The following is a 15208-nucleotide window of genomic DNA, read 5'->3' as shown; positions in this document are numbered from 1 at the left end:
AACACAGGTTTTCCCTGTAGGAAGTCATGTATAGGTTAAGACTTGGGATGATCCCTCTGAAGTCTTGAAAGGTCGTACATAATCTGCGCTAGAGCCACCGATTTGGCCCAGGAACATCCTTATTTAATTGGATGGCCCGACCAAGCCCTGTCAGCCAGTCAGGAAAAAAAAGGGGGGGAGAGCCCCCTCACAGGCCAAGCAGCACAATTCTTAAAGCCCAGCACAAGGAGCAGGGAAAAAAACCTCCCAATTACCTCCCCCCCCCCACACGCCCGGCTTCCCTTCCCGGACAGCAGAGCTCCAGTAGTAGCGCCGAAGGGGCTGCTGCCCTTGGGCGCCATTCCGAAGCCTGGTCCTGGAAGCGCTCCCCCCTCTTCTCTTCTGCCTCAGAGCGGGGGGGGGGGAACAGGCCGGCCTTGTTTTCTTCTCCTACACGTTCCTCTCCCGCCTTCCTCCGGTGCCCAGAGGAATCCATGCCTAGCAGCTACCCATCGCGGGAATGCGGGTTGCGCGCCTCTCGCTCGGGGGAGGTGTCGCCGCGCCACTCGGCCCCGCCCCGCCCTCCGGAGTCCCCCCCCAAGCCCGGCGAGAGGCGGAGGCGTGGCTTGAGGAAGTGACTTCCACCCTCCCGGCGGCGGCGGCAAGTGTGCGAGGCAGACGGGCGAGAGGGCTGCGGGACGGCTTCTCTGCTTCCCCGCGGAACCCGTTCCTGGAGCTTTCTTCGGAGGCGTCGTTCGGCCGCCCGAAGCGGCGCCTTCCCGCCGGGCATGGCAGCCCCTGGCGCTGCCTCGACGGCGCGGCTCCTGCTGGGCGGCGCGGGGCGGGTGGCTGGTGCCGCCTCGGCCGGGCTTTGCGCCTGCTGCCGCGGGCAGGGCAGCGTCAGGGCCACTGCCTTGTGCACGCTGGCCCCGCAGCAGCCCTCCGCCCCGCCTCCGGATATGAAGGACTACCTGTGGAGAACGTACAACGAAGCCAAGAAAGTCACGAAAGGTGAGCGGGGTGGAAAGGCGACGGCTGCCCCCCCCGTCGTGCTCCTCTTCTTCTTCTTCCTCGGGGCCAGCGTGCCTCTGAGGGGGGGGGGTTGCCCTCTTGCCGCTCCGCGAAGCTGTCCTGCCTCTTCCCTCATCCTCGCCCGCTTCCTTTCCTCCTCGTGTGAGGGACTTCTTGTGGACGCCTTGGCTTTCAAAGCCCTCCTCTAGCTGGAGAGTGATGGCGCTCCGGTTTCAGCAAAGCCTGGGATAGGATTCCTCTCGGCCAAGGTCAGCGGCGGTGGGGCTTGATCATCGCCACGCGGAAGCCATTTGAACCCAGAACGGGTGTCATCTTACACACACGTATATATAGAGAGAGGGAGGGAGGGAGGGAGGGAAGAAGCTCTGTAGCGTTGGGACGCGCTCAGTTCAAATTGTGGCCGGGATGACCTTGGGCCCCAGGCACTGGATCTGGCTCAGCCTGGGGACTAAAGGGCTGAAGCCCCCTGCATGCTACCTTGAGCTCTCCAGTTGGACCAACTTCTGCAGAACCAGCCGTGCAATTTGCCTGTCGGGCTGGTCGCCACAAGCCCACTTGATGCATGAGTTCGTTCTTAGGATGCTCCCAGAGAGCTCCTGGTACTACCAATCATAAGGCACTGGTTTCCTCTTCTCTATGTTTTTTTATTTAAATCTTGGCAAGGAAAAAGATGGCAGATGTAGAGATAGAAGGTTAAAAATGGGATCCTCCCGTCTTTGTTGGAATCTAGAGATTAAACACAGAACAGTACCTACAGCACATAACCCGAAACACTGTGTACAGTTGCATTCAAGAAGACTTGCAGGTCTTTTGCCAGATGTGTTCTAAGGTTAGGTAAAATGGAGAAATACCATTATTTAGGCAAGATGGGAATCAGGAAGTCCAAGTGGCAGTGCTTGAAGGTGGTATGTGTGATTTTGCTTCACTTATTACATGATGTTGCACAAAGACTCTTGTCAGCTTTGGAGAGGTTATCAGTAAGCCTTCTACTGAGCGGTGGACAGTGCTTTAGTACAGCGAACGTGCATGACACTTCAAGGGAAGGCTCAGTTTTAAATATAAACAGACACTGGAGAATTAAGAAAGGTGTAAAATTCTAGATTGGCCTCTTCCATCCTGAATCTCTTTAGAAGTTTTGATTAGTTTAATTACTTTTTCCTGAAAAGGCTTTTTAAAATCATCAAAATTTATTCAGCTTGCTGTGCTGAATATATGAATACCCCCATCTCTAGCAGAAATCCATCCAAATTAAAATAGATCTGGCAGATGGTTGTTCAATATTTTCTTCAATGCCCCCAGCCTAGGAGCGCTCACCACTACCTGAGGTAATGGGTTCCATTGTTGTATTGGTCTAACCGTTAGGATGCTTTTCCTGATATTCAGCTGACATCTGGCTTCTTGTAGCTTGAGCCCATCTTTAAGTTTCCTTCTTTCTGGGATGATAGAGAAGAGATCCTACCCTACCTCTGTATGGCAATCTTTTCAAATACTGTCTTTGAAACATACTATCATATCTACTCTCAGTCTTCTTTTCTCAAGGCTAAGAGTGGTCCGAGTTGACTAGATAGGCGGGATATAAATAAAATAAATAAAAAAAATAAATAAGCATTCTCAGTTATTTTAGTCTTTCCTCATAGGCCTTGTTTTCCAATCCCCTGATCATCCTCTTTACCTTCCTCTGAACTTGCTCTGGTTTGTTGGCATCCTTCTTGAAGTGTAGTGTTTAGAATTGTACACAGTACTCTAGAACACTGATTCTTAACCTTGGGTTACTCAGGAGTTTTGGACTGCAACTCCCAGAAGCCTTCACCACCAGCTGTCCTGACTGGGGTTTCTGGGAGTTGCAGTTCAAAAGCATCCGAGTAACAAAGGTTAAGAACCACTGCTCTAGAAGAAGTCTAACCACTGCTTAATAGAGGGGGACTAGTATCTCATGGGATTTGGAGACTACTATTAATGCGTCCTAAAAGAGAATTCACTTTTTTTTTTTTTGCAGCCACATCACACTGTTGGCTCATATTCAGCTTTCGTTCGACAACAATTAAAAGATCTCCCATCTTGTAACTATATGTTTGGTTCCCCCCCCCCCCGGTGTAGAACTTTGCACTTACAGTATTCTTGTTAAATTTTATTCTTTTGTTTTCAGCCCAGTGCTCAAGCCTATCAAGAACTTTTTGAATTTTGTTCCTGTCTTCCAAAGTATTAGCTGTTCTGCCCAATTTTGTATCGTCTGCAAATATGATAAGTATTTTTTGCACTCCCTCATCAGACTCATTAATAAAAATGATGAGGAGCACAAGGCCCAGGACTGAATCTCGTGGTACCCTACTTATTATCTCTTCCCATTTTGAGAAGGAGCCATTGATAACTACTCTCAGAGTACAGTTCTATAAGCAGCTGTAAGATGCTTGAAAGTTGGTGGCTGGGCAGGGCAACTTCACACATCCTTGGAAGAAGCTGATTATTTAAATCAGGGGTGGTCAGAGCATGGCCTGCAGGCTGCATGGGGCTCCCAGGGACCCAAATGTGGTTCACAGCACCACCACATCTCCAGCTTATCCAACTCCCCCAAAAATCAATTCCAGGAATTATCCTGTGCCTCTAGCAGGTGTTGGAGACAGTGTTCTATCCAGTCTACATGCTTATATCCATGCTGTTCTCTCCATCAAATTCGGGTGAGTAGAGCACATGAGGTTTTTTCCCCCCAGAAAAAATAACACATTTAGAAAAGAAAAAATATTTTCTTTTTCTCCTAGGTCACTTGCAGGAGCAGTGTGACCCTCCAAGGTCCAAGAATGACTCTGAGTAGCCTTTGGGCATCTGGAGGAGGCCCTCCCCAACCTAGATCCATTTCACTGTGGTTTCAGGATCCAAAATATTCTTAGACACTGGTGTGGGTGGGAAGGATACCTTGTTAATTCTCCTGTATCTCTCAGCTGCTTTTAGTATCCTAAACAGTGGTGTCTTATCTGACCAGCCATATGCAGTAGGGTTTAAGGTGGTTCCACCACTAGGTGAAGTTGTCAGGGGATTTTGGAGCTGGGTGCCATTGATATGTTGATGACAGGCAGTTCTGTGTGTCCATGTCATCAGAGTCAGGGCAGTTTGTGGAGATGCTGGACTCTTGTGGTCCAGCAAGACATGAACTGAGAACTGGGGCTTAGCAGTTTTGCTCTGATTTTCTGTTGTCTGTTTTTAGTCCACTAGGTCAGTGGTTCTTAATGTGGGGGCAATTTCATTTTTCAGGGGGGCGGTAAAATGAAAAGGGGCGGCGTGGGGGCGCTGGAGCAGAAGGGGGGCGGTAGGGGGGCACTGGAGCAAGCCAAACCTGTGAAGATGGCTGCAGCCTTTTTACAGTGTGCATGAATATATATTTTCCTCCAATCTTAATTTAGTTTCAGAGTTTTCGTCTTGAAATTTTTAGTTCCTGCATTGCAGTTTGTTTTTATGCCCTTTTTATATTTCTTTTTGCGTCTTAAAATTCACTTGCAACTAAATCATTAAATGTTACTTTTTGGGGGCATTTCATTTTCTTGGAATTGAATTTTGTTTTCAGGGGTCATTGGATTTAAGTGTCTTAAATAAATAAATAAATAAATAAATAAATAAATAAATAAATAAATAAATAAATAAGAAAGATATCAGCGCTGGGATAACTTCCTCAATGGCTCAAGGGGGCGTTTCTTTCAAAAAGGTTAAGAACCACTGCACTAGGTGGTGACTTTCTCGAAATTCTTGTATGTTACTCACTTTTGTTGCCAGCTGTTTAGACATTAATGGCTGTGTTTTGTGTTATTTTCAGGGAACAGCACATTTACACTGTTCTACAAGTTGTATACTCACTGCTTTACATTGTAGCCAAGTGTCATTTCTTCAGTGTTGCCACATGAAAAGATATACTAAAATATTTATGAAATGTGAGGGGGTGTACTCACTTCTGTGATACACTGTATATAAAATAGTGTCTTCCACAGATATGAGGCAGGTATCGTCAGACTTGCCTGATTGCCCCAAACCAGCATGTAAAAAAAAAAAAAACTAAGATAAAACTTGCATGGAAGAATAAAAACAGCACATAAAATGAAAGCACCAACACCTAGCAAAACAGAGTATGTTAAGATCTAAAAACACTAGAACAAATTATTCAAGTGCCTGGTGGAAAAAAGTTACTATGTCATGAGAAGATTATAATGCAGGCACTAGGTAAATTCCTTGAGGAGAGAATTCAAGGTTCTTTAATTGGGATGATGTGGTGTTCAGGTCTATAGAGGACTGAGTATCCTCGGTGGGCATGGGATGCTGGGTGGCTGCTGTGGCCAGGACATTGAATAAAGTCACCTGGAAGAGAGGGCATGACTGCAGCCTTGAATCCTGAGCAGGAACATTCCACTCTTCAGTTTCTTGTTACGGATCTCAATGGTTTATAGCTAACGCTGCTTATAAAATAAGAAAAAGCTTTAGAACTGAAGCCCTGTTCATTCAACATCTAATTGGATATACCCTACAGCAGTGGTTCTTAACCTTTGTTACTCGGATGTTTTTGAACTGCAACTCCCAGAAACCCCAGCCAGCACAGTTGGTGGTGAAGGCTTCTGGGAGTTGCAGTCCAAAACTCCTGAGTAACCCAAGGTTAAGAACCAGTGCCCTACAGTATGAGGATCCCAGTTCCAAGTGGACAGGTCCATGGCTGGTTAACCTTTCCCTCTGCAGACTTGACACAACTGCCCAGTGTAGGAGGCCAGCAAACCCAGAAATGGAGGGGAATGGGACTAGATAGCACTTCACTGTACCCTTTGTGAATATGGCTTCTTAAAGAATGGGACTAGGAGGTGAGCAGCAATGACTTTTGCACCATCAGGAAAGTACATCCCTTTTGCTGAGGAGTCTTAAATGTGTAGGTAGAGTACTGAGCTCTGTTCTCTTTCCACCCACTTCCTATTTCTGCTAGGTTGCTTATAATGACAACTACCTAGTAATCATTTGATCCAGTCTTTGCTTTCTAGTCACAGATACATTCATGAGCTGTGACAGGAATACAGTAATATAGTGAGGCCTGTCTTACACTTCTTTCCTGTGTAGCAGCATGAAAAAGTAGATCTGGTTGAGAATTTTCTTTTAAGCTGCAGCTTCCCTTCTAGAAGTGTTCTTCTAGCCCCAATTGAACTTGTGCAGTGAGACGGTGGGGTGAGTGCATAGGAAGGCTCATTTTCTCAGCCTAGGTTATTTGACCTCCTGAATTTCAGACCCTAGATTGACCTTCCTTTGCAACTCCCATCAATCCAGCCAAGGATGATGGGAATTACAGGCTAGAATAACTGGACAGATCATGGTTTAAGATTTCGTTTGTTTCTTTTCCTCCCCACTGTATTTTCACAACAGCCTCATTGTGTTAGGCTAAGAAAGTGTGACCTATTTGAGGTCACCCCAGTGAGCCTAATGGCTCATCAGGGACTAGAACTTGAATCTCCCATGTCGCAGGCCAGCACCCTAATCCCTGCACCATACATATCCTAGGGACCTGTTACACAGGCCCGCTTTTAGTGTAGTAAGTAACACAGGTTAGGTTAATAGTAGTTAACTATTAAGTTAGTGAAGGAACTCATGCAGAGAAAACTTTTGTAATTTTAAGACTAATAGAAGAAATGTGATGATGTTGGGCTTTCATATCAAGTTTTGAGTATAGATGGGGAACCAGTCTCATGGATGCTGGCGTGTTGGGAAGCTGAAGACGGAGAAAACCAAGCTAATCTAGGTTATACATCAGAAGAGCAATGTTTATAGAAATCATGCTTGTCCTAAAAGGTTTCTGGATTTGTTCTTTACTCAGAAATGGAAACAATTAGGCATTATTCTTGGCAGTGAATGAATGCTTAATCCTGAATAGTTCTTGTTAACATCAAGTAAGATGTATATCTTAATTTGTACCAACCATTTCATTGGCAGCATCAAAGCAAATACTTCCTTCTGGCCTATTGGAATACAGTAATATAGTCTGTGAGGTAAGAGATTTCTTTCTCTTTTTCAAAATACCCCTTGAGTATTGGGGTGAAAGGCATAATATTGCCCTACAGTTTAGTACTGAACCTTCACAAGTGGATAACTGTGAGTGGATTCATAGAGATAACAAAGTCATTCTGAATACAAGGGTGTCTTTTGGAGATGGGCATAACCTCCTGGTTCGTTTAACAACCGAACTGTGGGTGGACAGGGAGGCAGTGCCCAAAGGAAGCAGAGCAGGGAAGGCAGGCTGCTGCTACCAAGTGGAGTCCCAACAGAGGAGGCGGAGCTTTGAAGTGCTGAACACCTGTTTAACTGCTAAACGAGCCAGCATCAATGACCACATTCGTGGTTCGTGCCCATCTCTACGAGTTTCTTCACTAAATGCCTTTCTAGCAGAAGCTTGCTAACAAGACTAAACTGTGTTGGTGACATTTCCCCCCTCCACAAAATGCTTGACAAATCTCTTCTAGTTACTCCTTTCAGTGAATTGGACATAGTTGTGATGTTTGTTACTTTCTTGAAAAAGATGTTTGCAATTCCTGTGTTTTGTCTAAAGTTGTCAGACACTGTCAGAACTGTTTATATTTTTCTTTTAATCAAGAGACATGTCTTGCAAGCTACCGTATACTTTTGTAAAGAAACCGAAAGAGGCCAGGAGCATAGTATAAGGGCATTGATGCATAGAGATGGACATGAACCACTTTACCAAGTGCTTAATTTAAATCTCAGTCTGTGTTATCCAGGATAGCATGTTTTGTAGAAAATGAATATAGAAAAGACGAGTTGTCATGGTTTAAGATTAGAAAGACTCAGTTTGCTGCACTGGAGGTGCTGGAGGAAAGATACTGGATTCTTTACAGCTATGAATTCCTTGTGCAATTACAAGTCATATATGATACCATGCAAAAAGATCAATCTTGCCACTGTGGGATGTGGTGATCAGTAGAAACACGGGGGGATCTCTGATGAGTACTAGCTAGAGCATGATATTTTTTCAATGTCATCTTATTTTAACAATGTCTTTGCCACCTATTCCTTTTTTTGAAATACTATTCCTGACATTATCTTAGTATTGATGAAAACCAGGAGGTATGCTGATCAAGAAGTACTGCTTTAGTTAAATGTGTGGACATATAAAGAATTTCAAATTTTATTCATCTCACTCACTCACTCTCTCTCTCACACACACTCTTTCAGTCACATTCTCTTTGTTATTTGAGGACTTGTTTGTTTTCACACTACTGAAATACAGTTTCCTGTATCATGAGGATGAAAGCTTCAAAGTAGGCTTGTTCCCAGTGATGTTTCTCGATTTGGATATTGTTTGATATGGATTATTTCATCTGCAGGGAAATGACTAGGTTTAATACTCTAATCTATTACCATGACGATAGAATACTGTACTTAAACTGGTACACATTGCCAGAACTTGAAGTCATGAAATGGTATTAGAAATCAGTTTTCCTAGACAACCTTTTAATTCATCTTCATGCAACTATGAATCAGTCTAACAGCTGCCTTTGAGAGAGAGAATAAAGTGTTAATTAAAATGTCATCAGAGGGAAAACATCTTAATGAAGTGTCATTTGATCAGAATCACACATATATAGCTAGTTTAGTTGTGAAAATGTATTTGTGTGGAGTCGCCGCTGAAAATGGAAATGTATGATCAAAGATTTGCTTTCTTCCGTGTAGTTCACCCATCATTTGCTATATAGAGAGATACTTCTTCAGGAGTTTTTTATTTTCTACTCTATAACTTTGAGTCTATTCTATTAGAGTTTCCCAGCCTGGGGGTACAAGAAAAGGAGAATTGAAACTATATTCTGTAAATTCATCACCCTTGCATAATAACCAAAAAATTAAAATAGTTAAAATGCTAAAGGTCACTTTTGTACTTTTGTACCACAGTTTTGCATGTTTTAAAAATATAATCTGTACAAAATAAAGATTGATTGATAGATTGAAAAACTTCCAGCAACTCTGGAATATGTACGCACTTCACCTGCGGTTCCCACCCTTGGGTAACCCAGGTTTTCATGGAGAACAACTCCTAGAAGTCTTCATCACAAGCAGTGTTGGCTGGGGCTTCTGGGAGTTGCAGTCCAAGAACACCTGGGTTATCCAAGGTTGGGAACCACTGCAGTACACAGTTGGAGCAGCATGGTACCACTCCAGGTACTGTGTTCCACCTTATGGAGTTCTGGTATTTGCAGAATTCTCTACCTTCTGTGTTGTAGTTCAGGGCAGTGTCCTGTATGTCACCAGCCGAGAAGTAGCTCATCAACTTACAAAACTGCCAGGATGTACTGGCAGTTGCAGTGGAATCAGACTATTGTAATGGTGTAGTGCAGATTCATTCTTAGGTACCATTTTCTTGTCCACAGCTTAGAGTCAGAAAATAACTTTCTCTTTTTAGTAGATTCTCTGAGATGAGGTTCAGAGAGCTTGTGCTTGAGAGACAGAGAAGGATGAGGGGGGGGGGGGAGAGAGAGAGATGTATGATAATGAGGAATGAAGACCTTTCCAAGAATTGTCTGGAACCTGACTACTTTGAAAGAATTTACCCTTGACAAAAGAATGATGTTAAGCCTAGGCATTTTCATTCTCCCATAAAGCCCTGTTCCTTAACACGTCTTATTGCTAAATCATTCTGAGGTGGAGAGTGAAGTAATTAACCAGTCCCATCTTACTGGCTTTCACAGTATCCTGTTGAGTCTGGTTGTGTAGAAGGCCAATTTTAATTTATCTGGGATACTAATTACTAACAAGTACTGTATAATCACATTATAGATTGGGGACTGACAATGATGCCTGAGCTTCATTGGGGTTTCTGTTAGCTGCTAGGCTAAAAGCTTATTGTGTTTGTTAAGTTCTGCTGATAGACAACACAGTTTTCATATTCTCTTTGGAGACAATCTGTTGTATTCCTCTTTTTCATTTTTAACCCCTGGCAGCGGAGGGAGGGGGAGAGCCAGAATGAAAGACAGAGCCTTTGTAGCTTAACGTACTACACATATCTGTGTTTTACAGTCATTTATTACTTGCTACATGTACATAAATTAAGTATAGGGTGTTGTATTAGGATGTTGGGAAAGTTAATTGCACGGAATGCCAAAGCAGAACACTCTCTGGGGTTCAGTTTAGCTGCACATCAGTGGCTAAAGCATTAAGTTTAGTTAAATGAGTTACACCTTCTCTCGTGGCTGTGTTCTATTTGTAGCCAGAGGTATAACATCTTGTTCTTGTTTGTCAAAGTGAGACAGAAACAGAGAGTTCCTGGGCTAAGTTATTGCTGTTTTAAAATGCTGCCTCTTTGCTATGAAATTATTTTAAAGAAATGTTATGCCGTTTCAGATGTTACTGGTCTAAAAATATATTCTTCCATCTACCTAATTAAGTAAGGATTTTCAGGCAATGAATTTGTTTCGCCTGGAGTGCTTTAAGTCTCTCTTTAAGAAATAATCTGGAGGAAAGGATCTGATGGAATGTGGTAGCTAAGACAGTGAGCTATGAAGTTGGTTCTTATTAACAACATTTTCATGTTGTCCCATTTTAAGAAGTCCTTTTGTTGCTTATGAGCGAGGATAAAAATAGTATAAATGCAGAATGAGTCATAACAACTGTACAATCAAAAGCAAAATCTGCTGTCCATATGCCACCCCATACTGCTTAAAGCACTCTCTCAGTGGGTTACAGCATAATTATGCAGGGTTTACGTTGCTTCCCCCTGTGAGCTGAGTACTTAATTTACCAACTTCAGAAAGATGGAAGGCTAAGTCAACCCTGAGCTGGTTACCTGAATTCATTGGGATTGAATTTAGGTCATGAGCAGAGTCTTGACTGCAGTACAGCAGTTTAACCACTGCACCACAAGGCTCTAAAAGAAGCCACTGGCAATGGTGCGGCTAAAAAAAAATATTGTAAATAAAAGCAGGATACAGTGGCAGAAATTAAAGCTCAAGCAACCCCAGAATTAAAATGCATGTTTTTAAAACTGAGAAGCTCAAGTTCCATTCAGTATTTAAAAGGCGAGGGGAAATGGAATGTTTTTCAGCTGATAATGAAAAGATGACAAAAATAACACAAGGTGAGATTTTCTGGGAATAATGTTCTGTAAATGGAATACCACTGCCCAAAGGCCCCTTTTCTGGCATTCAGCTATCTCTGTTCATATGGTGGGGGCACTCAGAGGAAGGCAGGGCCTTTGGAAATCTTAAACTTTGGGTGGCCTCCAAACTGATTATGTCTTTAAAGGGGAACGCTATCTTGGAAACAGATGAGAAACCAACACAATTGACAACCTTTGAAAAGTAAAACAGCCTCCTCCAGGTCAATAATATTATATTCATATTCTTGATGAGCTGTACTTTCTAAACATTTTTAAAGGCAGCTACATACCTTTTACACATTGCAGTACAGTCTACCTAGCTAGTCCATCTAAGAATCTGATTGCAACAAGGGTAACTCTGGCTGAAGTATCTTCATCCAGCTGTATGATCACAAAGAGCACATCACAGCTGCAGGTCTGATCCTTTCAGGCAAATGAGCTTTATTTAGGACCATCTGGACACCATTCACTCAGGTGGATGAACTGCCAGCCAAGAGTTCCTTAGCTTTGTCTGAATTGAGTCTCAGTTTGTTTTATCATTGTTGAGCCAATTGGCATGCCTAAGTATAGCTTTACCTGTGTCTCATGGAAAAGACAGGTAACATGGGGTATTGTTAGCAAATCGGTGACATCTCGGATTGACTGTCTGGATGACCTCCCCCAGCCGTTTACAGCGATGTTGATAAGTATGAGAAGAAGATGTCTAAGAATTCTTGGAACATGATTGCCAAGAGGCTTAGGAGTAATCCCAGCACCAGCACCCATCCGAGTAAGAACAGAATTTATCACAAAGCTGTGCCTCCTTTAACATGGGCACCCTGTCCAGGAGGGTATCTTTATTGTTGACACTGACACAGCTGGGATAACCAGATGTCTCACATCCTCCAGTCTTTCTCTTGAAAGGGTTCACTAGCTATCTAAGAGAGCTTCTATAAGCAGACCAATGTGATTGGTATCATTGTTTTGGAAGAAGGCATGGCTGGGTGCAACACTCCACTCTGCAAAATATCTCTGTCTGTCTGTCTGCCTGTCTGTCTGTCAATTGGTTTTGCAGTGGTTGTAAGTGGTGGTGGGATTTTTAATGTAGTTTTCTTACAGTTAACTGTGTGTAAGATTGAATTAGAACATAAAAACGGTTGTTAGTCCTAACTATATTAATTTTAGAAGTCAACATTTTTCAGCCCCCTCCAGTGCAGTAGTATTGATTCAATAAGACTAACAAGTAGATAATGCATATAAAGCACTTTAAATGCTAGAGAAAACCCTATGCAAGTTTTAAGACTCTTAAGTACTGTACTAGCATAGCAAATTACTCTGCCTGGTAGGTAAATCTATTAAATAGGTAAGAACATTGTGTACATTTCAGTGGTTCAGTGGGTCTATGCTGGTTGGATCTAACAACTGGATTTAGGTCAAGAGTTTTTCCCATTGCATTTGCTGTCTCAAAGCCCATTATGAACTTCTTTTCAAACATAAGAGCCAAACACTTTTCAATATTTATATAATAAGCAAGATATTATGCATCAACCCTGTAGCTTACTTTATACCTTAGTTTAAATTATTCTTGCTGTTGGCTGAAAAGATAAGGTATTGTTACAATTGATTTATTCAAACACATTTGCAGACCAGAAGCAGTGGTGGAAGTTAGAAAGAAAAGGGATTTTAAAAACTACTTAAGTTCCTGAAGTTAGAAGGAACAGAAAACAAGAACTGATTGGAATATCATTGAAATCCATGAAAAATAATTTTTTAAAAATAAGAGTAAAATTTAGGTTATTCATGTGAAATAAGTGAAATTATCTTTGGTTTCAGTTAGCCAGCACCTGATGTTCAGCCCGTATTCATACGTTGTCCTTGATTGATATCACAGTAAAACGTTTTTCAATTTCTGAAGTCTGACTTGACTGGATTAAGATGGGAATATTGTGATCCAACATTTGAGTCTCAAGTGCTTGTTATAAATACGTACATAGCAATATGTTAAATGGGCAGTGAAATTCGCTTTGAACAACCTTGTTTCCTTTCTGTAAAAATATGCCATCTTATTGAATGTTGTTAACTGCTTTTGAGGAACACTTTGGGTCTGCAACTCATTTGCGGGTATCAGTCCATCCTGCTTTAAAGTAGTCTCAGCAGTGGGCCTTGTGAAACACATGGCTTATGAGCTAGAATTTACAAGCCTGATATATAATCTTTAGTACTATGTCTGTTCATTAAGGCTGCTACTGTATATATTTTTCATACTTACATCTCTGTTTTCCTTCTGTGACTTAAAAGCAGCCATTTTGTTTTCACAAAAGCCAAGTGAGATAGGCTAGCCTAAGAGAATGGCCAGGAAATTTTAAAAGTACCACATTCTGTTGAGGGACGTGGTGGCGCTGCGGGCTAAACCGCAGAAGCCCGTGCTGCAGGGTCAGAAGACCAGCAGTCGTAAGATCGAATCCACGTGATGGAGTGAGCGCCCGTCGCTTGTCCCAGCTCCCGCCAACCTAGCGGTTCTAAAGCATACAAATGCAAGTAGATCAATAGGGACCACCTCGGTGGGAAGGTAACAGCGTTCCGTGTCTAAGTCGCACTGGCCATGGGACCACGGAAGATTGGCTTCGGACAAAACGCTGGCTCTGTGGCTTGGAAACAGGGATGAGCACCGCCCCCTAGAGTCGAACACGACTGGACAAAAATTGTCAAGGGGAACCTTTACCTTTACCTCTTTTTTTACCACATTCTGTTAATTGTTATTGTGTTAGACATAGAGATGAAGATCTTATCTTATGAATTCCTCCTGATTTTTAGCTATCAAACCCTTAGACTAGGTACAGTGGTGGCAAGTGGGGGCTACTTACTACACCTTCTACCATTTGTGCAGCGTTCTTTGGAAACAATGGGCAAATATAATAGGCAGGTAGGTATTCAACAGGTTGAGAATTGCTGTTCAGTCACAGAGAAACAGCATCCGGCATCCTCATTTTCTCTCACTGCATACCATTTCATAAATGTTGGCATTGTCAGTATTGTTTTCTTCCTGGAATCTTTTTCTTTTCTATTTTTGAATTTATCTTTCTTCCACAGACTTAGTCCCGTCGATCATGAGTAACTTGCTGAATCCAGATGCTATTTTTTCCAACAATGAAATGAGTCTCTCGGACATAGAAATCTATGGCTTTGATTATGATTACACCCTAGTCTTCTATTCGAAACATTTGCACACATTGATCTTTAATGCTGCCCGAGATCTTTTAATCAATGAACATCGGGTAAGTTTTTTAAAGTATTTGTTTTAATTATCTAGAAACCTCTATTTACAGCTAGTTCTTTGTCATCTTTTCTCTCTGTCATAATAAGCCAAAATACTAAAAAAATTCTGGTGTACAAATGCACACTGCCCAGTTGTTCCTGTTGCAACAGAGAGCAGCTAAATAAGCATGGGTCTTCCATCCCTGGTTTGTTTTCTTGTGTCTTATGAAGCTAGGGCTCTCTCTTGTCTCCTTGGCAATCCAATATCATAAGTCATGGTTTGGCTTATAACTGTGGGGAGGAGACAAGGCAGAGCGCCAAGTTTGGATATTGTAGTAAAGAAACCTGAAGAGTTTGTGGGTGTTTTTCCCCAGGACTCCTCCCATTTGGCAGTAGAAGTGACTGGGCAATGCAGATAAACACACAGCACATAAATGACAAATCAGGGCAAACCTTCATGTACTGTGACAAGCAGCAGAAATGAATACGGGTCTGTACACTTTGTCAGACATTGTAATTTCAGTCTTGTGTCATTTGGGGTTGTAAATTGTTTTAATCTGCATTGTAAATCACATTATTCTTGGAGACAACACAGAAGTAGAAACTTTATGGGGTTTTCTTAATGTGTGAAAATTTATTTCTACTTATTGTAATTGTGTAATAGTAATGTATGGAGATCCAAAATGCCAGTGCACACTTTACGGCACTCCAACAAGTTGACGCAGAAAACAATGTATCTTCCCTAGTAAAAACAGGTGCGGTATTTGAGGTTAACTTCATTGTCGTAGAACTTTAGGCAAAGTTGCTGTCCTCCACTAACAGAAAATCAGATATTAATCCCCTCTTATGCTA

General features: G+C 42.4%; 1 protein-coding gene across 1 annotated transcript in view; it reads left to right on the top strand.

Annotated features, from left to right (window-relative positions):
- The first annotated feature begins 635 nt into the window (after positions 1–635).
- The window catches only part of NT5DC3 (5'-nucleotidase domain containing 3), a 39056-nt gene continuing 24483 nt past the window's right edge, over positions 636–15208 (top strand). The window contains exons 1-2 of the mRNA XM_073000015.2: positions 636–990; positions 14192–14376. Of these exons, the coding sequence (XP_072856116.2) occupies positions 768–990; positions 14192–14376 (408 nt within the window). The 5' untranslated portion in view covers positions 636–767. The remainder of the gene's footprint in view (positions 991–14191; positions 14377–15208) is intronic.

Source organism: Pogona vitticeps, chromosome 5 (genome assembly GCF_051106095.1).
Source record: "Pogona vitticeps strain Pit_001003342236 chromosome 5, PviZW2.1, whole genome shotgun sequence".
Classification (NCBI taxonomy): Eukaryota; Metazoa; Chordata; class Lepidosauria; order Squamata; family Agamidae; genus Pogona; species Pogona vitticeps.
Note: the sequence above shows the minus strand (reverse complement) of the source record. Positions and strands in the feature narration are given on the sequence as shown.